General features: G+C 56.0%; 9 protein-coding genes across 9 annotated transcripts; 5 read left to right on the forward strand and 4 right to left on the reverse strand.

Moving 5' to 3' along the window:
* The first annotated feature begins 1,279 nt into the window (after positions 1–1,279).
* F5144DRAFT_503394 (uncharacterized protein) lies at positions 1,280–2,878 on the forward strand. Its single transcript, XM_066786420.1, has 2 exons — positions 1,280–1,508; positions 1,608–2,878. The coding sequence occupies exons 1-2, from the start codon at positions 1,476–1,478 to the stop codon at positions 2,736–2,738; spliced, it is 1,164 nt and encodes a 387-aa protein (XP_066649309.1). The 5' UTR covers positions 1,280–1,475; the 3' UTR covers positions 2,739–2,878.
* Positions 2,879–5,013, reverse strand: F5144DRAFT_524617 (RGS domain-containing protein). Its single transcript, XM_066786790.1, has 3 exons — positions 4,404–5,013; positions 3,664–4,348; positions 2,879–3,612 (listed from the first exon to the last, which is right to left on the reverse strand). Exons 1-3 carry the CDS (start codon positions 4,571–4,573, stop codon positions 3,376–3,378), a joined length of 1,092 nt encoding a protein of 363 aa, XP_066649310.1. The 5' UTR covers positions 4,574–5,013; the 3' UTR covers positions 2,879–3,375.
* A 453-nt stretch (positions 5,014–5,466) lies between these two features.
* Positions 5,467–6,013, forward strand: F5144DRAFT_478998 (60S ribosomal protein eL31; the record flags this gene model as incomplete). The annotated part of the gene is made up of 3 exons (XM_066785132.1): positions 5,467–5,556; positions 5,614–5,688; positions 5,810–6,013. 3 exons carry the CDS (start codon positions 5,467–5,469, stop codon positions 6,011–6,013), a joined length of 369 nt encoding a protein of 122 aa, XP_066649311.1.
* A 453-nt stretch (positions 6,014–6,466) lies between these two features.
* F5144DRAFT_543997 (ubiquitin-conjugating enzyme/RWD-like protein) lies at positions 6,467–7,140 on the reverse strand (the record flags this gene model as incomplete). Its single annotated transcript, XM_066787278.1, has 3 exons — positions 6,467–6,569; positions 6,624–6,956; positions 7,034–7,140. 3 exons carry the CDS (start codon positions 7,138–7,140, stop codon positions 6,467–6,469), a joined length of 543 nt encoding a protein of 180 aa, XP_066649312.1.
* An 825-nt stretch (positions 7,141–7,965) lies between these two features.
* On the forward strand, positions 7,966–9,813 carry F5144DRAFT_480526 (kinase-like domain-containing protein; the record flags this gene model as incomplete). Its single annotated transcript, XM_066785233.1, has 2 exons — positions 7,966–8,051; positions 8,148–9,813. 2 exons carry the CDS (start codon positions 7,966–7,968, stop codon positions 9,811–9,813), a joined length of 1,752 nt encoding a protein of 583 aa, XP_066649313.1.
* A 653-nt stretch (positions 9,814–10,466) lies between these two features.
* Positions 10,467–12,206, reverse strand: F5144DRAFT_479810 (uncharacterized protein; the record flags this gene model as incomplete). Its single annotated transcript, XM_066785192.1, has 3 exons — positions 10,467–10,929; positions 11,017–11,476; positions 11,696–12,206. 3 exons carry the CDS (start codon positions 12,204–12,206, stop codon positions 10,467–10,469), a joined length of 1,434 nt encoding a protein of 477 aa, XP_066649314.1.
* A 1,888-nt stretch (positions 12,207–14,094) lies between these two features.
* Positions 14,095–16,318, reverse strand: F5144DRAFT_480014 (uncharacterized protein; the record flags this gene model as incomplete). The annotated part of the gene is made up of 3 exons (XM_066785206.1): positions 14,095–15,206; positions 15,332–16,189; positions 16,276–16,318. 3 exons carry the CDS (start codon positions 16,316–16,318, stop codon positions 14,095–14,097), a joined length of 2,013 nt encoding a protein of 670 aa, XP_066649315.1.
* A 1,496-nt stretch (positions 16,319–17,814) lies between these two features.
* On the forward strand, positions 17,815–21,383 carry F5144DRAFT_71521 (uncharacterized protein). Its single transcript, XM_066793360.1, has 3 exons — positions 17,815–17,960; positions 18,022–20,553; positions 20,616–21,383. The coding sequence occupies exons 2-3, from the start codon at positions 18,036–18,038 to the stop codon at positions 21,266–21,268; spliced, it is 3,171 nt and encodes a 1,056-aa protein (XP_066649316.1). The 5' UTR covers positions 17,815–17,960; positions 18,022–18,035; the 3' UTR covers positions 21,269–21,383.
* Positions 21,263–21,860, forward strand: F5144DRAFT_558168 (uncharacterized protein). The gene has a single exon (XM_066788064.1). It carries the CDS (start codon positions 21,499–21,501, stop codon positions 21,691–21,693), a length of 195 nt encoding a protein of 64 aa, XP_066649317.1. The 5' UTR covers positions 21,263–21,498; the 3' UTR covers positions 21,694–21,860.
* Positions 21,861–22,650: the final 790 nt, after the last annotated feature.

A 22,650-nucleotide genomic window follows, 5' to 3' on the forward strand; every position in this document is an offset into this window, starting at 1 on the left:
AACCAGGACTCATACATTCAACTCGACGACTTGTCTATACAAAGTACGAGACTTCGAACCAAATTCCGATTCTTTTGGATGTATCCCTACCAGCCTTCTTAGCCCGTTTATCACGAGGAGAGACTTCAGACGACGAGGAAACACCCCCGTTGAAGCAAAGAACAAGTATTCCGGGTTTGTCATTTTCCAGCTGATAGCGTGCGGCCCGGATCCTTCAGGAGCTCTGTGCCCGGGGCTCCCGTTGCTCTGCGAAATAAGCAAGGCGAAGGCGAGGCTCCCATTGCATCATTTCCATCATTTCCGACTCTTCGGAATGGTGGGAAGGAAGCACCCGGTGACTCGTGTCGAGCTGAGTGTTGCGCTCAGACTCTCGATAGTGCGCTCGCCCACGGTCACTGCCGAAGGGGCAATTCTCGGGACAATCTATTTTGAGGGCGCGAATGGTCACACGGCAGACACAGTTCATGGGCAATGGCAAATCCAATAGTTTCTTCAATCGCATCCTGTCCTGTCCTAGCCAGTTGGCATCCCCCGGGAATATTGTCACACCTGCAGACGGGAGGATGGCGCCATCAAAGATTCGCACTGTGAGCTCGCGCCGGAAGCGTGGCACGCTGGATTTCTCGAGTTTCGCCAAGGTACCACGCTAGGATAGCAGAGGCAAAGCGGACGGTCAGGCCCGAGCTGGAGGTTCGAGAAAGGAGACCTGACCTTGCTCTGTGCGCTTGGCGGCCAGCGGGTCCGGGGTCGGCATCAAACAGATATGAAGCAACCTTCTTGCGGAACTCGAAACACCGGACGAAGCGCAGCCTATCGCGGGGTTGGAGGGGCTCGAGGGACCAAAAAACCTGGACTGCGATCGTCCTGTTATTTTTCGCATACTGTGCCGAACTTGGCGCTGCCGATCAGGAACATCCCGCGATCGGCACGTGCTGGTAGGCGCTGAGTGCTGGGGGGTCAGGTCCCCACGTACCTCCATGTACAGAAGGTACCGACCATGGGAACACAGTGTTTGGCTCAGCCTTACCTGCCTCTAATCTGGCCAAAAAAAGGCGAACTCGAAAGGGGACAAGGAATCAGAAAAAAAAACAGAAGTAAAATAAACCAAGAAAAGAAAAAGAGGTAAAAAAAAACCCGAGCAAAATAAATGAAATAAAAGAATCGAGGAAAGTAAAAAGTAGACTTTGGGCTTCCAAATGGCTTTCTTTTCGTTCCTCTTGCTAAGGGAGGTTGTGGACAGTTTCGTCGGCACTTAACTATTCGTGCACTTGGAGTTCGGCTTTTTTTGCCCACGGTGTCCCAAGAAGCAGACCCCAAGCTCCATCGGGCAGCCCCACTAGCGAGGCTGTAGCCTAGCAGCACAACGACTTGCCCGATCCAAGACCTGAACATCGAAGACGGTTGTTGGCTTCATCGAACGTAAATATTTTGCATCAACGGAGTTTAAGGTGGTAGGCGAGGCCATACCAATCGAGATGGAGCAGACCAAGGCTCTTAATGCTCTCGAGGTATGTCATCATTCCCATCTTCCCCGCCTTTCAAGGCGATAGTCGCAGAGCTTCAACCGATGAGCTCTCAAGGGACCATTTAACTAATCACCACATTAGCCCTTTTTGGCTCTTAGCAAATCCGCCACATCCCCACGGGCTGCCGCCGACCTGGTCGTGCGGGCGACCTCAGCGCCGAACACCTTCATCTTTACCGAGCTGCTCCAGACCCCTCAACTTCAAGCCCTCAGCTCATCCGAGGAGTTCTCGCCGTACTTGACCGTCCTGCAAATCTTCAGCCATGGCACCTACTCCACATACACCTCAACCGCCGGCCTTCCTGAGCTCAACGATGCCCAGCGCCTAAAGCTCCGCCAGCTCTCCCTCCTAACTCTCGCCAAGAAAGACAGCACGACCAGCAACCCCGGCTCCCCAGCGCTGGACTATGCCTCGCTCCAGACGGCCCTCGAACTCCCCAGCCGCCAAGCTCTCGAAGAGCTCGTAATCAGCACCATCTACGCCGGCCTCATCAAAGGGCAGCTCAACCCGAAGGCGTCCCGCGTGCAGATCAGCAGCGTCTCCCCTCTCCGCGACGTTGCCCCCACGGCGATCAGCGGCCTGCTCTCGAGCCTGCAAGCCTGGGCCGGACGGTGCGAAGCCACGCTGGAATCCCTGTCGTGCCAGATGACGCAACTCCGCGCCGACGCCGACCGGCGCGCGGCGCTCGCGGCCGCCCGCACGCGTGACATCGAGATGCTGGTCGAGAAGGAAAAGGGTGGGCAAGCCCCTCGTCATCTCTCATTGCCTTCACTTACCGCTGCCGCTGCCACTGCCGCCAACACCAACGCCAACGCCAACGCCGCTATCACCTCTCATCTCCGCAACAAGAGCACCCGCAACTTCCACGACCCCCACACCCATACCCGCGACCCCGGTCCAGCCGTACATCGGGACAACAACAGCAACAGCGCCGGCGGCGGCGGCGGCAGCAGTAACAACAACAGCAGCCTGTCCAATACCACCACCACGAACGGCGAGATGAACAACATGCTGACGGTTGGCGGTGGCAGCAGGTCCCACACTCCCAACGTCTCTGAGCCAACCACAGGCCCAGCCGACAACGGGGCCACGGCGCAGCTTCAAGTAAGGGCGGCGAAGAAGCGCGGCAGCGAGCAGATGGATGGCGATGGGGCCAGCGTGGAAGAAGATGCCATGGATGTAGGTGAGAAAGGGGAGGAGGTGGGCGAGTAAGCAAATGTGGGCGAATGTTTAGACACTCCATCATTCGCTGGGGCCCATTAAGATGGCTTTATGGTTTTACTATGCCCCCATTACGAGATGACGAAGAACAATGGCAAACTAAGTTATGTGGTTATGGAGTCAAATGAGAAATCAAGATGTGATTCTGTGCAGCTAGTTCTATTAGAGTGACAACTCTCCAGTTACTGGAAGACCCATGAAGTTGGGATATGTAGTAAACCGTACATCGGCGGCGGGTGCAACGCAAAAGCCAGTAAGATGAGAGAAACCATCGAGCAATAAAAGCAACCAAGGGGTCATCCCCATGGAAACACACCCATGCCCCGGAAAGAAGTATGATGGAAAATGAATAATGCTGACAGCACGCCGTATCCTGAACACCCAGCAAAGTCCTGCCTCTACCCTGCGCCCCCTGTAATTATATAGTCCTTGCACCGCCCGAGGCTCCCTTAGAAAGCAATAAAAAAGACTTTCAAGACATCATGACGGTCGTGATCGAAGAAGGCTTCCCTAATTCTGGCTGGTTTCTCCTGCAAAATGGTTGCTGGTTGAGAAAGCCCGGCATAGCGGGTCAGATCGGGAGCGAGGCCGGCTCACTAACTCCCGTGAGCTCAAAGCCTATGCTCCCTCAAAGCCGCTTGCCTGGGACCAGAATAAAGAGTACACAGAGCGCCGCATCGATGAGGACCGTCACGGTGAGGACCATGATCGCCCGCCGTGCAAGGAGTTTTCGGACGTAAGGCTCCCGCACCCGGGCAAAGTTGAAAGGGGTGTACTCGCTAAAGCCGACAAGGGCAAGAACCGGGTCAAGGGAATATTGGTAGGAAGCGAGGCAGTAGACACCGATTGTGAAAGGCAAGATGAGCTGGGTGAAAGTTAGCCATGAACTACCAAGAATAAAATAATTGTCACATACCCAAAACCTCACCATCCGAGACTCATTGAGGAAAATCAAGATGAAGGCAGCCCAGAACCCGCCAAACATGGACACAAGCCCCAGAATAAGGCGCATAATCAATGTTGGGGGGATGAGGTTTCCGAGTGCCTTCATTCTGAGAAACCCAGGGAACGCATCCCGCTCCATCGCCTGGAAGACATAGTCCTTAGCCACGTCAAACACCTCCGGGTCATCTCTTCCGAGTTCCTCGATAGCTGTCGTGACATCCTGAGTAATCGAGCCTGGTAGGGTGATTTCGCGTTCGGCACCCGGGAGAAGAAAGGTGTAGAGAATCTTCTCTGCAGAGGCCCTAACATCCTGTCGGGCAACCGCGTGGGGGGGAGAGTTCGAGTCGGTGTTGAACTCCCTGGGAGTGCTGATATTCGTGCTCGGGCGGTTCTGCCTGGCATCGCTGCTGACTGGAGAATCATGATGGTCCCTGTCTTCCCGAAGGAAAGCTGACATCTGGGCATCCTGGTCCTTTTCCTTCTCTGTCGCATACATCGATGGTCCTGCAACTGCATGGCTTAGGTCTCCGAGACCTTCTAGAATGCCCGACGATCTCTTAGAGGCCCTTTCTGGATCGGGTGTGCTCACTAGCACAGACCGACGAAGCTCTCGCACATAGTGGCGGCAGAGCGACATGTGTTGTGCAACATCGAGCCTGAACTGGAGTTAGCTATTTGACCATCATTACATATCGAATCAATCGGACCGACCAAAAATCGAGATAGTCGACTGAACGCTGCTGATCCCTCATATAAATGTAGAAGGAGAACAGATCAACAGGAGGGAGCGTCCGCCGACTGAGCACTTCAAAGAGTGTCGGCAGCCGGTTCCGAGTGTAGTCGGGCTGGGGGGAAGGGCTCGCGACAGCATGATCTGCCATCTTGACTGAAGTCGGGGTCCGTGTGACGATAAATTGGTTGGTAAAAAGAAGAGAAAGGTAACGATCGGGAAGTCGAGTCGCGTCGAAATATGCCTCCGAAATCTCTCGTAATGGACCGTGACAGCGATCGGGTGCTTGCGGTCACAGCAATTTGCACTGGTGTTCCACGAAGTTATGTTGTTAAACGAAGCTGGTGTGGTGGTTTGCGGGGTCGAGAGATTGGAGAATTTCGGCTGGCTCTGTAGGAAAAGAATGTGAGTGTGCGCGCAGCGCACCGATTGAAGTAATTGTGGTAAGCAGCGGTGACAATTGAGTTGGCTTCGTCTCCGAGCAGCTTGAACAAACACTCAAAGAGGCGTGGTTGCCCCTGCAATGCGAACCTTGGGAATGTCTGATGAGCCTGAGTGGGTCTGCACCTTCCAGCTAAAATTGGGTGGGGCCTCGACCGTTCATTTCAAGGCAGTTTCAATGCAGACACTTTACAAGTACCCATCCAAATAAGATGGCAGCTGTCAGCCAAGCTTCAGGCAGTGCCAGCCAGTGCCAGAAGCAGCCACGGCTGCTGAGCCACACCTCCCTAGCGGGGCTTCCAATTCAGGCCGCCATTCCACTTTAGGGCAATTACGCGAGGACTCCGAGCCCGGGCAGGCCCGCACTTTCGCAGAATTCGCGGAAAAACAAGTGCAAAATTGCCAGAGGTAGGTTTATCGAACCCCAGCCAAATCGACGACTCCTCGACACCACAACCGACTCCGAGTGCACGAGATCCAGACGTCGCCGAAGTACGTAATTGCGCCTATAATCCCTCTCCCGAAATTCTCTCGAATCGATCCAGCACATTTTTCCGATTCGAAATATCGACTTTCAACGCCCGCTAACGAGTTGCTGCCAGAATGTCGTCCCAGAAGCCCCAAGGCAAGGCCCAGCGCTCGGCTATCGCCGACGTGGTCGCCCGCGAGTACACCATCCACATGCACAAGCGCGTATGTCATGCAACAGATCGGCCAGGATTCCGAGGAAACCGCTGACCTTTGATGTAGCTCCACGGTGTCAGCTTCAAGAAGAGGGCCCCGCGTGCTATCAAGGAGATCAAGGCGTTCGCTACCCAGGCGATGGTACGTCCGACCGCAAACACCCACGCGGCAATTCCAACGCACAGGTCGAGCCAGTTGAAGCTTCGAAGCTTTTCAAGTGGCAGACGAGAGAGAGTAGGAGGCTGACAATATTGGCATATAGGGCACCTCGGACGTCCGCGTGGATCCCCAGCTGAACAAGAAGGTTTGGGAGCAGGGTGTCAAGGGTGTTGGCTACAGGCTCCGCATCCGCATCTCCCGGAGGCGTAACGACGAGGAGGGCGCCAAGGAGAAGCTCTACAGCTACGTGCAGGCCGTCAACGTCAAGAACCCCAAGGGTCTGCACACCGTTGTCGTTGAGGAGTAAGGATAGACAACAAAAATGGGAAAATCGAGATTGGGCCGTGGTTCGGTTTCATGGCGGCATTGGGCTTTTCCGGAGTTTTCGCATGGCATCTAGCTTCCTACTACGAATACATGGGTTCGTAAAGCACGGCACCTTCGATACCACTGCCATTTCGACGAACGGTCAAGGCGCGAGGGGTTGGGGTCGGTCAGGGGATTTAACAGAGTGATGCGCTGGGATTATTTCAGAGTGATACGCTCATGGACAACCAAACGTCCATTCAAAGCCAATGCTTGATGTACTTCAGCCTGCGCCACTAGCAGAAATGAAGGGATATCCATGAACCAATCCACCCTGGCAATGCAATCCTAACCAGGCACCAATACTCCGCGGGGTGCAAAGCCTCAAAACAAACTCCGTTCTCCATGACAACCTAGGAAAGCCAAGCCAAGCCCATGACCCAACGCGTTTCGTTCAATCGTCCTCAACGTCCTTGTGACGGTCCATAACCTTGGTCTTGAAGAGAGTCGGGTCATTGTCCCACAGCTCAGCAGCCTCGCCGTTCAGGGGAGATGCACTATGAAAGGGTTAGCCAACTTCCCCAAATAATAATAAGTCACGAATCCCATACTTGTTTGGCTCTCCTAGCAGAGATTGCAGACTCAGCAGCACGGTCTGGATGTTGTATGCTGCGGTCCACTTGTCCTTCAGGATGTCGAGGCAGATGCGTCCGGAGAAGTCGACATTAGGGTGGTAGATGGGCGTCCGGAAGAGCACGGTGGGCGGGGCATACGGATAGTTGGAAGGGAATTCGAAGCTGAGCTTGAACGTGAGCCCCGAGTAGGGCGTGTCTTCGGGGCCCTCGATGGTGGCCCTCCAGGAGAGCAGGTTGCCGTCGGCGGAAGGGAAAGCGGACACCCCCGGCGCGGGCGAGGTCATGAGCTGCATAAGCTCCGTTTGTAACCTGCCAGGTTGCGTGTCAGCCATATGTCTGGTTTCCAATGGCTATTACAGCTTCATTGGAGGGCACAGGACACTCACCTTTTCGCAGCATTCTGGCCCGGCTCAGCACCCTTCCTTGCGCCGCCGAGCTTGTTGGCTGGGACGTTGCCAGGGGCCGAGTTTTGACTTTCTTCAGCAAAAGACATGATGGGATTGGTTCAACGGCCAATCGAGGGTGTAACGACCAAGAAGGTCAAAGACGAGTGTAAAAGAAGAGTGTAAAGCGGAATGCCTGTGACCAATACTAGAGGAAAGTAGGTCAATATCTAGGGTGGCGACGAGCGAATGAAGATGGGTTGGGTTGTAGGAAAGGTGTTGAGCTCCGTACCTGTAACAAAAAGACGTCAAGCGCCTGTCTAGCTTTTGAAAAGGGCGGTATTTGAACCTCTGTTAGGCCTGGAAGCGATGGTTGGGGTGTTGCGACAGGAAGGCGGCAACGGGGTCAAAGAACACTTCCAAATTCGGGCACGAATGTTTACACAGCAAGACCCGGGTCTCTGCCCCCACCAGCCCCTAGGTGACGAATAAAGCCCCTCTAGCAACCAGCTGGGCGGGGCTTGGCCAAACCCAGATTCCAGGGGTCCTAATGCAGCTTAGCACCCAATGAGCCAGCGTTGTTGCCTGCAGCACTCAGACAAAAACAATTGCCCTGTCTCCAGTTGCCATGATCATTTCAATCAATCGCAATTCACTTAACGCGACCAGCACGCGTATCACGACCCAAACGCGTCAATGGACACAATGGTGAGTGCTCTCTGCCACCCGCTCCTGCTGCAAGGCAACAAGCTCGCTGAGCCTTGGTGTATTTTTCAATTCCACATTCTGTTCCAAATAGGTTGTTTGTCATCAAACTGCCGCATTTTATTGTTGACTTTGCGGAATGCCCCGCGGTTTTATTTCTCGTTCTTGAAGTCCAAGGAGGCACACCACATGCCGCGTTTTTGAGAATATCAACTAAACATCTTAAAAAAATGCAACAGTCGCAGCTAGACCCTCTCCCAAACGATCTCCCCTTCCGAATCGTCTCCAAGACAATTGGGAGGGGCGCATATGCATCGTGAGACCAACCCATGCCCCCCCTTGCCCATCACCCACTTACACACTTACACACTTACACGCCCGCCTAAGCGACCCCACACTAACAACTCCTCAGCATCAAGAAGGCAATACCGTTGGATGCACCATCACCGGTCTTTGCCGTCAAACTCATACACAAGGGTTATGCGGTCAGGCAGGGCCGTATCTCGGCCAAACAGATTGCGATGGAGGTGTCGTTGCACTCGCACATCGGCCAACACCCAAACATCATTGAATGGTTCGCCACGGGCGAGGACGCAGTATGGAGATGGATCGCCATGGAATTTGCCGAGGGAGGCGACCTCTTCGACAAGATTGAAGCAGATGTTGGCGTTCAGGAGGATATTGCCCACCTCTACTTTCTGCAGCTGATCGGTGGTGTCAGCTTCATGCATTCGAAGGGGGTGGCCCACCGCGATCTCAAACCTGAAAACATCCTCCTTTCGGAAAGTGGCAATCTGAAACTCGCCGACTTTGGCATGGCGACCATGTTCGAGTACAAGGGCGCGAGGAAGCAGAGCACCACCATGTGCGGGAGCCCCCCCTACATCGCCCCTGAAGTGTTGGACTGTGCAAGGCAGGAGAAGAAGTCAGCAGACGGGGCGAAGTACTCCGCTGATTTGGTTGATATCTGGTCATGCGGCGTCATCTTGTTTGTCCTTTTGGTCGGCAACACACCCTGGGACGAGCCGACTGCGGGGAGTTGGGAATTCCAGGAATATGTCAAGAACAACGGTCGCAGCACCGATGCGCTCTGGGGGAGACTGCCCGGTGACGCTTTATCATTGCTCCGCGGCATGATGAACATCGAGCCGACCAAGCGGTTTTCTTTTGCCCAGATCCGCCAGCATCCCTGGTACACCCGCCGCAACCCCCTCCTGACCGCCGATGGCAAGGTCTCAGATCCCATCGCCCTCGCAGCACAAATGCTCGCCGCCCTGCGCATCGATCTCAGCGCCGAACCCACACCATCCCAGCGCCAGTCCCAGACCGAACTAATGGAAATCGACACCCGCCACAGCCAGGACTGGTCCTCCCGACTCCCCGCCACCCAACCCGAAACCCCCATCACCGACGCCCTCTTCGACTTCGAGCACCCACCCCCCCGCACCCTCGGCACGTACGCCATCTCCTCGACCCAACCACTCGCCAGCTCCACCCTCGCCGCATCAACAGCCGCCGCCGCCGCCGCAGCAGCAGCAGGCGGCAGACATCCCCCGACCAGCAGCTTCAACGCAGCGCTAGCCGCCCTCGCCGACGAACCCACCATGAGCCAGTTCTCGCAAACCCCCGGCGTACCCCTCTCCCTGACCCAGCACGCGCGCCAGTTCCGCGACATCGTGCCGGCGTACTCGCTCACGCGCTTCTTCTCGCACGTGCCGCCGGCGCTGCTCGTGCAGATGCTGCACGACGCCCTGCACCAGCTCAACGTGCCCCTGCCGCTGCGCACCCCGGCCGTGGCGGCCGATCCGGCGGCGGAGCATGTGGCTACGTTGAAGGTGCGCACGCTGGATGAGCGGAGGCAGGGGTTGCATGGCGATGTGTTGGTGGATCGGATTCGGTTGGTGGGGGTGGAGGAGGAGGGGGTGGAGGTTTTGGAGGTAAGGTTTGTGAAGGTTAAGGGGGATCCGTTAGAGTGGAGAAGGTTTTTCAAGAAGGTGGCGTTGTTGTGTCGCGATGCGGTGTATAGTGGTGATGGGGGTGGTGGCGGGGCGGGGGGTGCGGTTATGGGTGAGGCGTAGGGCGCTGCTACGGTTGGTGTGGAGGCTGGGAAAGCGGATGATTAAGTTATGATGGATATGATATTGGATGATGGGTGGCCGGGTGCAATGGATGTAATGGGTAGGCGGAAATAGTCTGTTGGGTCATTGTTTGGAGATAGTGTTTAGAGCTGTACGGCGTGGTAAAGTTGGTAGATGTGCCAGAAGGGTTTGGCTTGGCCTTGCTCAGCACAGAATATATACATGGAGGTTGAGGCGCTTTCTGATTCAGCTATCATATTTTGGGCCAAGTGTGATATTATATTAAACAATGGGTATCTGTCTAGACATATGCACCAGATAACTAACGTGATGACTAGGAACCCCGACTTGACCGGTGCTGGGGCCCTTTCCTCTTGTTTCCTCAACCATGCACGGCCAGGCATCTCAAACTAACGGCTCGTCTACCAAGTCTCATTAACTATGGGTCACCACCACACTAAAAAGACGATCAAACACAAGTCAGGACATATCAGGTACACGCTAACAACCAATACATTTGCCGCCTATCTTTGTACGCCGTCGCCATGCAACCAGGCCTCCTCCATCCATGCAGTATCGTTACAAACAAGTGTAGCAAATCTAACGATGCTCGGTGTGTGAAAAGGGGGGGGCAGAGAACCCTTGCGAAAACCTCATGGCCTCTGCCCCGTCGGATGCGTATAAACGTAGGACGGCGAAGACTCGTCGCCACTGTAAACGTAAAGAGGCCGACCTGCTCGGCGATGCCTCCACCACACGTTGCTGCCGTTGCTGCCGCTGCTGCTCAAAGCGCGGTCGCTGTATTGCACCATCTCCCAGGTGGGCGTACCGGGCCTCGGGCTCGGAGAGCCACGCCCAAAGTACACCAGCTCGCGGGTAGGGGTTCCGGGCCTCGGACTGGGCGAGCCCCGGGCGTAATAGACCGCCTCCTGGCCAGCAACTGGCCCGTTCCCGCCGCCGCCAGTCCCAAAATACACCATCTCCTGCGTTACGGGACCGGGGAACGTCGCGATAGCAGCCGCAGAACCAGGAGCAGCAGCATACTCCTCCTGCTCCGCAGCCATGCCCGAACATGGATACACATTCGGTGGCGGCATCCCAAACCTCCCCCCATCCCTCTCCCCCTCCAACCCCCTCTCCCCCTCCAACCCCCTCTCCCCCCTCTCATCCACCACCATCCCTCCCTCCCCCTCCCCTTCACACCCACCACCACCACCACACCCACCCAACCGAAACAAATCCAAATCGGCCTCCACCCTCCTCAAATACAACCCACCGCCCTCCCCCACCCACTCATCAATCACCGCCGCAATATCGCGAAACCCCTCCGTATGCCCGCCCTCCCACCTCGCCCGAAACCCACAACAAATAAACAAATAACAATGAATCAGCTCATGCAAAAACGTACTGATCAACAACCGCCGACTGTACACCCCGCCGCGCAAAATCGACGCCGACAGCACGATCAGGGTCTCGAAGCCGCGCGTGTGCGCCGCCGCCCGCCGCAGCGCCGTCGTCCCGATCACGCGGCTGTCGTAGCGGGCGGAGGAAGAGTGCGACCAGTCCCAGGCGACGCGCTGGCTGAGGCGGCCGTTGAAGAAGATCTCGTTGGCGGCGGAGAAGATGGATTCGAGGGCGTCGTTGTCGAGGGGGTATTCGGCGTCTTCGGGGTTGGTGGTGTTGCTGGTGGGGGTGGGAGTGGTGCTAGTGAGGTTGTCGATGTTGTTGGTGTTGTGGTTGTTGGTACAGTGGTCGGGGAGGTGGTGGTGGGGGGTGCGGGAGTGGGAGTGGGAGCGGGAGTGAGAGCGGGAGTGGGAGTGTGAGTGGCGGTGGGAGTGGCCGCCTGGGTGGGGATGGCGCCGGGGCCGCGGGTTGATGATACTCCGGAGAATGCGCTCGTGCTTGGAGTCTGGGTTGCGCCGGCGGAAACTGGCGAGGTGGTCGCGCACGCGCTGGGCGGCCTCCCGGTCCTCTAGGAGCTCCGTCAACGCCCACCCCTCGGTTGCGTCCGGGCGGATGGAGTGGCCGGAGGCGGTGCGTTCCATCGCCGGGGCGGCAGAGGTGTTGGCTGGTTCTGGTGAGGAAACATGAGGCCGCGGAGAAGGGTAGCGGTGAGGTGAGTGGCATGGATGGTGATGATGATGAGGTTGCGGATGGTGTGGATGGGGGTGGTGAATCGGTGGGTAGTTGTTGTTGAGTAGCGGCTCAACCGCCTTGAAGGCGACGGGGCCGGCGAACTGAGCTTGTTGAACGTATTTCGGCCGTTTGTGCCGAAGGTGGTAAGACTGGTCATTGTCGACGGCATCTATGACGCGCCGCTTGGCCGGATAGTAGGGACCGCCCGAAGGACGGAACGGCGGGTAATCGTCCCCGCCTACCACCGGTAGTGCCATCGGACATGCTCGGGGCAAGGCGTGGGATGAGGTTGTGTTACAAACGCGGCAGGGAGAGTCTCTCTCATGCCAGGGCCAAGGAGCCGGAGTAGAGTTATGACCCAGGAGAGCAAAGCAGGTAGGTATCAAACACACGGCAGCGACACAGGGGGGTCAGAGACAGTGACACCCTCCTTCAGAAAAGAGAATGGGTTGGGAGAGGAGGTGATGGAGGGGGGGAGGGATGCAAGTGTGCGATTTAGGAAGAAGAAACAGCAGGCAGGAAGCACCAAGACGGCAACCGGCAACGTCGTACTTAGATCGGGGAACGGCAACAGCAAAAAGTGATAGATCGAGTCCCCGGAAATGCGACCCGGACCGGAGGTGTCTATGTTAGAGGACCCAGATAAAGGTAGAATTCGCCTCACTGCTGCTAGTCCAAGCAGGAGTCCAGGCGCAAATCCCGTCTTCAGTTGGCCACTGGAACCCGTTTATTGCGCCTAGCCCCCCTTTTTTCTTTTCCCCCAGTGACCAGCGTGCCAGTGTGCCAATGTGCCCTGACACGCAAGCCCAATTGAGGAATGAGGCGCCAAAGGGCTCTCAGAAACAGGTTCGACAGGGTCGGCGCTTGACGGGTTGGTTCATCGACTCTCCCCCGGCCCCCAGTAAATAAATATTGGCTCGTGCCGTGTGATGTTTGGGGTGCCACCGGGGGGATACCACCCCGACCCAGGCATGTCTGGAACCACGGGATACGGGATTCATCCCCCCAGCCGAACTGGCGGTCTGCGAAGCTCGGGACTCCCTAGAAAAGACATCGCCAAGACGATGGGAAACAACAAAAGGGGGCAGAGCGTGTCCGACTCGGCGTCCTTCGTAGTCAGCGGTGTGCTGGCTGCGGGAATCTGGGGGGGGGGGGGGGGGATGGTGCACCCGCATATGCAGCAGTTTGGTGGATGGGGTCTGGCGTGTGTGATGGGTGGACGAGAGAAAAAGTGAGTTGCCAGGAACTTCCAGGCTGATCAGATCAGAGACACAACTGGCAGGCGCACTGGGCGACTGGCAAATGCCCGTGCGGGGCCCTACAGTGATCGTCTTGGCAGAGCAAAACATCAACAAGAGCCCTGACAAACCAAAACACCACAAATTGAATCATGAATGGCAGAAATCGGAAATGCAGAAAATAGCCAAGAGCAAGTCGTGCAAGTGTTCTGCCCTTCATGCGCGCCACTGCGCATACCCAAAAGCGTGCGAGCGGCAGAACGAGGCTTCAGCAGCTCCTCCCGAAGCAATCAATAGCCACGAAACCTGGGGGGGAAATGCGGAAAAGCGGATACGACGTTCCAGCACCATGGCGATTGGTTTACAGGTCCCCGGCCCCCGAGGGGATTGGCCGCCTCGAATTTTCGGCGTTGCTCCGTGGTTCCACAGGCCAGCCATCTCCCATCCCACCGATTCCGCCGAGGCTGACCACGACGACATCCACTCCACGCGCTCGTACAAAGGTTGTTGAGAGGCTCAGTATGCCATGCAGGGAGGACGAGTTCCGCTTCCTGTAACTAGCAAAACCGGTGGGAATGCATGCACCTCATGTCGTAGCCGAAGCTACCCTAGCCCGTTGACAACAATCTCGTGCATACATACAAACAATAGACGGGGAGGAGCAGGAGGGGGTATATATGTCATTCGCTGTACCTTGGCCCCATGGGACCGAATATTTGGACGTTGGCAGGCTCCGATCATTCCGCGTCGGACACGTGCACCTTCGCCCACCCAAACGGCGCTGACGTCGCCGCCTCGTCCATCCAGCAGACTGCCGATCGTCAGGGTCCGTGGCTCCATAGCAGCAGCCTCTCCTCTCCTCCTCGGTTCCTCCTCGAACCGCCCCAGCCAGAGCCTCGGGTCTATTCTATTCGTACGTGGGCCGGATCCCGCTGCCGAGCCCCAGATTCCGCACGAACCTGACGTCGTCCGCCTGCCGTTCGAGCGCCCTCCGCATCATATCGCTGTAGTCGCTCTGAGCGGCCAGCGCCTCGGCGTCGGGCGCATCCTCGTCCCGCTCCTCAAAGTCCTCGGACCTGAAACCAGGGCGCGCAGTGAAGGTGACCAGCCCCAGCTTCTCGCCCGTCCAAAAGAGCAGGTCGTTGTTGTTGCTCCGTCCGCTTCCATTCTCGCTGTCGTCGTGGCCAACCTCGCCGGCTGGCCGCGTCGGGAGCAGCTTCCTCGCTATGTCGTCCGACCCGGGCATCGACTCGAAAATGGAGGTGGTGTGGCTGCGCTCGCTGTGGCCTATCTTACAGCGGCGCACCTCAGTGAAGCCGTCCCGCTCGAACCACCTGATGTAGCCCGACCCGTCCGAGAAGGCGATGCGCGTGCCGTGGTTCACAACCGACATCAGCTTGGAATGGGAGGATGTCTGCCGGTTCCTGAAGGTTGAGTTTTGCAAGCCGCCCGCCGCGCTCGTTCGCAGTGCCTCGGGTGCCAAGCCGTAGAGCTCGAGCGATCCCTTGGTGTTGTACTCGCCGCAAGCGATCAATGTCCTGCCGCCGGTAGCGCTCTTGGAGGCTTCCACCTGCTCCAGTGAAAGCTCACCCATGCGTCGCAGCTCGCTGTCGAGGGTCGAGAACGGGTAGGGCAGGGAGGTCATACTGCAGAGCCGCCCGCCCGAATGGATCGAGCCCCGGATGGACGGGAACTTGCGCCGGTCGTAGTGCAGGATGTTGGAGAACCGGCCCGCCACGTAGATGTCATCTGATAGATCTGCTTCCTGGCCTGGCTGCTGGAGATGGAGGATGCTGAGCGGCCCTGGTTGGGATAGCGACGCATAAAGGGGCAACGGGTCGTCGCTGAATATCTGTCGCAGGCTGCGCTCGTAGAACTCTTTGGCGCCCATCTTCTCGAACCCGTCGACGGTCTCATTATGGTCGTTCCGTGGTGGTTTGCGCGCCCGGTAGTCGTGCAAATGTATCCCAAGGCTAGTTCCAACGGTGAGCGGAACAGTCGGGCTCGCCGCGGATAAAGCTGTGATGGACCAAGGGAACGACTCGCACTCGATCACGGACAGACGCCGCAAATCAACCTCGATGAGATCTGTCGAGCCATCGTCAGCTTCTCTCGAAATTCCGCCCTGCCATCATCACACTTACGGCTCTGCACAGCAAAGAAAGCCCTATGCTGCCGACTATCCACGCTGACGCACTCGGTCACCCCCGAATCGATCCTCTTCGACCTCCTACTATTATCCGCCCCCGGCCCATCGATAAACAGTATCCCGGGCCTGCTCCGCGCCACGATCGCCCCCCTCCTCCCCCTCGTCCCCGCCACATCCCACATCGCCACGCTCCCATCATCCAACGGCGACACAGCCAGCACCGTCTCCGCCTCCTCCCCATCGGGGTAGTACAGCGCCACGCCGCGGGCCTCAACATGGTCGGCGGCGGACACGCGCCGTCTCCCCTTGCTCCCGCCATCACCACCCCCATCAGTGTAGTCGTAGTCGTAACCATAATCATAATCATAAGCGCACTGCATCCAATTGACCGCAACGGGGCCCTGCCGCTGGATGTACTCGTCGTACCACGAGACGCGCTCCGAGGGGAAGCAGGGGTCCCAGTTGGCCAGGATGCGCACGCGCTCGCGCTCGCGCCCGCGCAGCTCGCCGCGGCTGAGGACGGAGGAGGCCGTTGTGGTGTTGGTGTACTGCGATGGGGGGGCCCTTTGGTTGCTGGTGGTGGTGTCGTCGTTGTTGGGGTTGGTGGTGGTGTGGCTGGTTGGGGGGGTGCCGAGGCCGAGGCTGAGCCCCCCGTTGCTGCGGGGTGTTGGGGTAGTGCCCGTTTGTGAGGTGTTTCCGTCGGGGAGGCCGTGGTAGCGGCGGCGGCGGTCGAGGGTCTCCAGGAAGGAGGACTCTTCTAGGCAGCGGGCGCGCCAGAAGCCATTGTCGCGGGCGAGACTGCAGAAGCCGCGGGAAACGAGCTGGAGATTGGTGATTTCTGGGGGGTCGAGGACTGTGACAGATGCAGCAGGGCGCGGTTTGGTCGATTAGCATTGACCATTTTCGACACTCTCAGCCTAGCTTGTAGTTATCACTTACACGACAGGATGATGAGGAGGACTTCCCCAGGGAGAGCGTCCATGGCGTTAAGCTTTCAAAGGGGCGGTTGCTGGATTTTGGGATCAAGCTGTCGACGGCAAGGATAACATGGGAGATGCAAAGATAATGCTATTGTATAAGATCTGTCTGTACCTTGCTTGGTAAAACAATGGGAGAAAATACGCGTCAGTTAGCCCAGTCTAGGCCCCTCTCCATGAGATAGCAGCGGGGCCCATCATTTGGAAGGTTCAGGAATGTTGCTCCCAAGCGAACTTCACGTGTGCGGACGGTAGCAGCGGGAAGGCCCAGGCTCGAGCCAGGTTCCACAGGACTCGATGGCACTCATGGGCAATGGAACCAATGCATGGGAAACATGGTGGGGGGTCTCGAGGCGGGGGTTGAAGGGGGAAATCGCGATGATCGGTGGAGTCAGCAGCGCAGGGCGGGGGTGGGGACCTTTCTTTTCAGAGCAAGATAAAAGGCGCATTTGCTTGGGGCATTTACCTAACCGCTTTTGGCAAGTTGTAGTCATTGATAAGTCTTCTTTCAACGTCAACACCCACTTAGACACTCACACATTGTCACAGCACCAAATTTGTGGTGAATTTCGGTGAACTTGAAGCCCCTCAGATAGGCAGTGATATAATTATTTTTGACTTCATAAAGCTTAAATATGCTAAATATCATCTCTAATGCAAGCGACTATGGCAAGCAGAATGAACTCGAGGGGATGGCTCCATGGTGGTTAACATTCGGGCTGTTGTGCTGAAGAGAATGTGTGTCTGCCAGACATCCTTATCAAATTTTGGTTGGCTTACGATACTTGGTTTTCCACTAAGCTAATGCATGGCCCGATTTCACAGGGCAAAACTTAAGTCCTTACTGTGAAGAAGGCAGTAATCTTACCATCACTTGAGCAAGGCTTTTCATCTCCTGTATGCCCAGTCCCCTCCATCCTCATTTCTCAAAGGTTCTACTCTACTCACCATAGGATACTAAACAGATTGAAGTTTCTTTTAAGATGGAGAGCTCTGCAGACGAAGCTCTTGTGGTTCTCATTCCCGATGATATCATCAGTTCTGGCAGCCCCTCGCTGTTAAACTTCGGATCAAAACCCTAGACGGGCATCAAAAACCAAGGCAGGTAAGATGGGCTAGTGCTGGCCCGTCTGAACTTTGTAAGAGCAAACTTCCCAATTCGAAATGTGCACAGAAATAGGAGTAAAATCACACAACACCACACCACTGGCAAACCTCCCCAGTCTTCCTGCCCCCCAAGTGCGACAACCCTCACTTCCTCTCCCCCTTTCTCAACACCCTTTATACCCCGCCATTTCTCTCACTCCTTCCTTTACCACTTCCTGGCCTGTTCTTTTCTAGCATCGCCATTTAACTGGTTGACATCGCGTCTCAATTACATTTTGTCTGGGTGGTCAATGGCTGTCTTTTCCACTCCAACTCTTGATTCTCGCAATTCTCACGACTCCAAACCAATTCACGATATTTCCTCATTCCCGACCCGCGCTTTTGAGTCCACCAACGGCGCAGTCATCACACCCATCCTCTATCTCTCGACTTCTACCAATTAAGAAAAGGCCATTGAGCACCTGCAGTCAGACTGTCATCACTGTTTCCTTTGGAACCCATCTGCGAAGTTCAGTTAATTCGTGAAAGAGGCTCCGAGAGGTACGAAACTGGCCACAAACACGCCAGATCCAGACAAAATTGGCGCTAACTTAAACTGTAGAAAGCATCGTGACCATGTCGGGCAAGAGCGGTGGGCAGGGGGATGAGTACTCAGAATATTGGAACCCGACCGAGGACTCGATGACCATGGCACCTCCCTTCAGATACAATACCCCACGCTCCATCACGCCAAAGGGTACTCTGTTTCCCAATCTAGGAGAGGCGCACCAAGCTATCACTTCGCGGCTGGCATCACGACCGACAACTGGGAATCACATCTCTGACAGCTCACTACGGTCTTCCTCATCCGCCGACTCTTTTGCTGTCAATGCTTCCGGCCCAACCAACTCGGCCCAGAGCCTATCGAGTGTCCGGCACATGGAACCTGCCGAACCCAGCCTCCCGGAACGCCAGAGATGTTTGACACCTTCCAGACCCTCCACATCCAGAAGCACTGGATGGGCCAATACCCCGAGTGAACCCTCTCCGATTGTTTCTGGCTTCGAATCATCCAGTGCTGGCAATTCTGTGGGAAACAACTTAAACAATGGCGCCAGAGAAGGAAACCGAGGCGATCTAGAGCCTTCCGAGACCGGCAATTCTGTGGGGGACATCTTTGATCAGTACTATACATCCCCAACGGAGAATCGAGGACCCAGGGCCGTTGATGGCGCGGCTCCGAGCAACACTCACCTCTATCATTCGGAGGCAGATCTTGCGAGCCCACATCCCCGCTCACCCGACATTCGGCGAGTAAAAACCAGCATTGGCCCAGGCAACAGTCTCTGGCAAAGGTACCACCTAGGTGATGAATCTCACCAGTCGCCTCTACCCGAGCCGTCCCGCACGCGCGGGAACACAACAAATTTACCAAGGGGCTCTTTCAACGTTGTGCAGAACTTCAGCCGCCCCGCGCTCTCCATTCACTCTGTTTCCACTCTCCAAGAGCCTATGTCAGCGCCTGCCAACCTTAGCCAGGCAAGCAGCTTCCAAGATAGTTTGCCAAACTTGGAGACTGGCAATCGTTCAGAGCTTGTCCACTCCAACACCGGCCCCGCGAACTCAGACTTTGTTATTTACGGCAGGCTGCCTCCTCAGTCTGACGATGAGAGTCTGAAAGATCGAATATGCCAGGATGCTGATGTCAGCCATGGTGGGATGTCCAACGGAGTGTCTACCGACTCTGACGAAGACCCGTTCAAGTATGACCGTGGTTCCTTCACTGTCTTTCTGCAGCCCTCCAGAGAGAGAGAAGTCAGTGCTGCACTTCGTTTTGTGAGCACCGACAGCACAACATCGGCCAGCGGTATCTTTCAAGACTCCCTGTCACCGGAACCCGACACTCCGCGCGTCGCTCAAACCACCAACAACCCCTTTGTCAACGGGCTGCAGTCCTACCACGCGACTACTGTCGACTATGACTGGGAAGATGGAGACCTCCCTCGCGAGGTCAAGATCTGTGTTCGGTCTCCACCCGCCCCCCCAAACTCGCCAGTGCAGCGAACCTTTGGTCTAAGTGAATATATCGAGGGGCTAGGTGGCGGCCGCCGTAGGAAGGATATCAACACCCTCATGAGCGATGGGGCCGATTGGGAGACTGTCGCCACGAGCCTTGGCCAATTCGATAGCAACCGTGCTCTGGCTTCCTCCACGGGCTACAGTGGAAGCCAGTTAGTGAAGGTCACAGGGAGCAGCATCGCAGACTATTCCGATACTAGCAGCATCCATGTGCCTCAGTTTGATGCCTTTTCGTCGTCCACGGAAAGGATTCTACAGCACCATGATCCTGAGCACATGCACAACACTCACTACCCTCGGTCCCTGAACGACACCAGGCGCCCGGTATTTCTCCCGAAGCCACGCATCCACCGCGTCAACGGCTATCTTCATGATCCCATCCGAAAGTTTACCGATACGACGACTGGAAGCAGCGCAAACTCAGCTAGGAGTGCCCTGGTAGAAAAGCTGAGTGCCTCGATTCGGTCCCGCAATGAGAGGAAGCTCGCACAGCGTCGGGATCAATCGTTCGGCCAACAGTGGTCCAGATCCAGATTCGAATCGCTGGAGTCGCTCTCGTCTACTTATTCAGAGCAGCCTGAGGAGGATGACAATACCCCAATTGCCAGCAGCCCAGATCAGAATAGTATGACACCAATTCCGAGGCAGGAAAATCACGTTGGAATTACTGCCACTGGAGGTGGAAGTGGGCAGCAGCATGTGCGAAACAGCAGCAAGGAATTACTGGCATCTCCTATCCCCAGAGAGCCCACTGCGGCCCATGTCAAGAACCGACACGCGACTCTTTCTGCCCAATCTCCCCGTGACTTTGAATCGCCCACTCTGTTCACGTTTCCATTGATCAGCTTGCAAGAGGCCGCTAGGCGCAAGGCAATTGGGGCCCAGAACGACGACGACTGCACCGTTACCACTCAAAAAAACTGCAGCATAGACGCGTCGAGGGCGACAACCCAAAGAACCACGCCGCCCACACCTCAGATCACCAAGCCCATTCCGGCTCATGCCAGCCGCCCCACGTCTGCCAGCATTCTGGGTATCTCGAGAACCCATCGTGGTTATTCTGACTATTCGCAGGGTACGTAACCCAACCATGTCTCTCCCATCAACTCTTCCATCCTCCATGCTGACCAGTAACAGACCACATTGTTCTCGGCCACGACCGCGGCATCTCCAACGTAACCTCCTACAAAAGCGGAACCCCGCTCGCCCCAGGCCACTCCGCCCTCTCGCGTTTTTTCCGGCCTCCCTTCGAGCCCGTCACTAGCAGCGACGCCTCCTTCCTAGGACCGGGAAACCAATCCGTCTTCGAGACCCCGCCCTGCCTCATCGCACGCGACGAGCGCAACACCGCCCGCGCCGTCAACCTAACCATGAGCAACGTCCGCAAGACCATGACCGCCGACCTGCACACCATCGCCGCCATGGAAGCCAGCGCTAGAGGTAGCTCTGCCGGCGACAGAGGCGGGCCCCTCGCCTTCTTCCCATCCACCGCCACCGCCATCGACGATGCCGACGCCGACGCCGCCGCCTACCTCTCCTGGGAGGCCCGCAAGCGCCGCCAGGCCTACTACTACGCCATGTGCGTGCTGTGTGTCGTGCCCTTCTTTGCCCTGCTCGTCTACCGCGGCACGTTTGATTCGGCGCTGTCGTGGTACACGCGTGGCGAGACGGGCTCGCTGACGCGGCGGCAGCGGCGGAATACGTTGGTGGTGGGGGTGGTGTTTTCGGGGGTGTGGTTGGTGGCGTTGGCGGTTTTTGTGACGGTGATGGTGAATCGGAGGGGGGGCTAAAGAGGTAGGTAGGTGAGGTGGTTGTTGTTGTTGTTTTTGTTGTTGTTGTGCTGCGTTTCTTGGTGGTTGGTGGGGGGATAGCCCTCGTTGGTTGGTGGGTATGGGGGCTTAGGGTTGGTTTGTTGTTATTGTGTTGTGTTGTGGTTGGGCATATGGATGAGCTGGTGGGTGGATGGGTGGGCAGGCAGGATTTGGGGTAGCTTGTGCTGGGGCGTTGGTTGAGATGGGAGATGGGAGGTGGGTGGTGGGAAGAGATCTTGATCTTGGGTGGGCTGATCTCGCTTTGCAGCTATGGACGGACGGCCTTTGATGGGACGGCTGGCTCTACTACACTCTTTTGCTGCTTTTTTTTCTTCTTTTTGTTATGCTCTTGCTTTTTGCTATATTCTGGTCTTCCGCGTTCGGGTCAGACCATTAAGCTCTGAGTCGTGAGCATTGGAAGGCAAGGCGTCATGGTGTTGAGGACGGTAGACGGTGGGTGGACTGGGGAAGGGAGGGTTGGGGAACGGAAAACTAAATACCCCGGGGGATATGGACGTGGGGTGGTGCATTGTGGTGCCTGTTAGGGTTATAATCTGTGGTAGCTTGCTCTACGTATTCAGCTGAAATAAACTCGGCTTATTCATGTCTTGTGATGATGATGATGGCCTGCGTTGTGTTGTGAAGTCGGGGAAAGTTTGGGATGTGTTATGAAGTTGGGGGAAAGTTTGGGATGTGCCGTCAAGAACAGCAACCTCAAGACTGCAGGCCACGCGTCACTTCTCGCGTTGACAGACACACTTTGATAATAATAATAAAAAGCCGAACTTGAAAGTCGAGAAAAGAGAACCGAGAAAAGAGAAAATATAAAAGAACATGAAGAAAAAGAAGAGGTAAAGAAAACCGAATCAAATAAAAGGCCGAATTTGGGTTTCCAAATGGCTTTCTTTTCTTCCTGTGGTCGAAGGTTTCGGCGGCACCTACACCTGGAATTCGTTTTTCTTTTGGCGTCCTAGTAAAGTTGATATGCTCCTGAACAAGTTTATTTGTCTTCCATTGGGAAGTTAGAGTTGGATTAAGGTTAAAATGACATGATACCCCAACAGTTGTGGCAAGGGCTCTTTGAAGACATTTACTTTAGCTGTCAACAATGACTAAACTAATACAATGCTTGGTTCTCAGACTGCACAGCCCCTAGAATATTCATCCCCAACTCCTAGATGAAAAGCGAGTCGATGTGTTTCGAGATTATAACTTCCTATGTTATATTTCTTGTACTGCTATCATGACTGTAGTTATTATCCGTGGTAGTGTAATTGTTCACCCACATCCCTCGGCTAAGGGGCTCAGGGGCTAGGAGCCAAGGATGGGGCGCAAACAAACAATGATTTTCAGGGGTCTGG

The sequence above is a fragment of the Chaetomium tenue genome (genome assembly GCF_020726465.1).
Source record: "Chaetomium tenue strain MPI-SDFR-AT-0079 chromosome Unknown F5144scaffold_1, whole genome shotgun sequence".
In the NCBI taxonomy this organism is placed as follows: Eukaryota; Fungi; Ascomycota; class Sordariomycetes; order Sordariales; family Chaetomiaceae; genus Chaetomium; species Chaetomium tenue.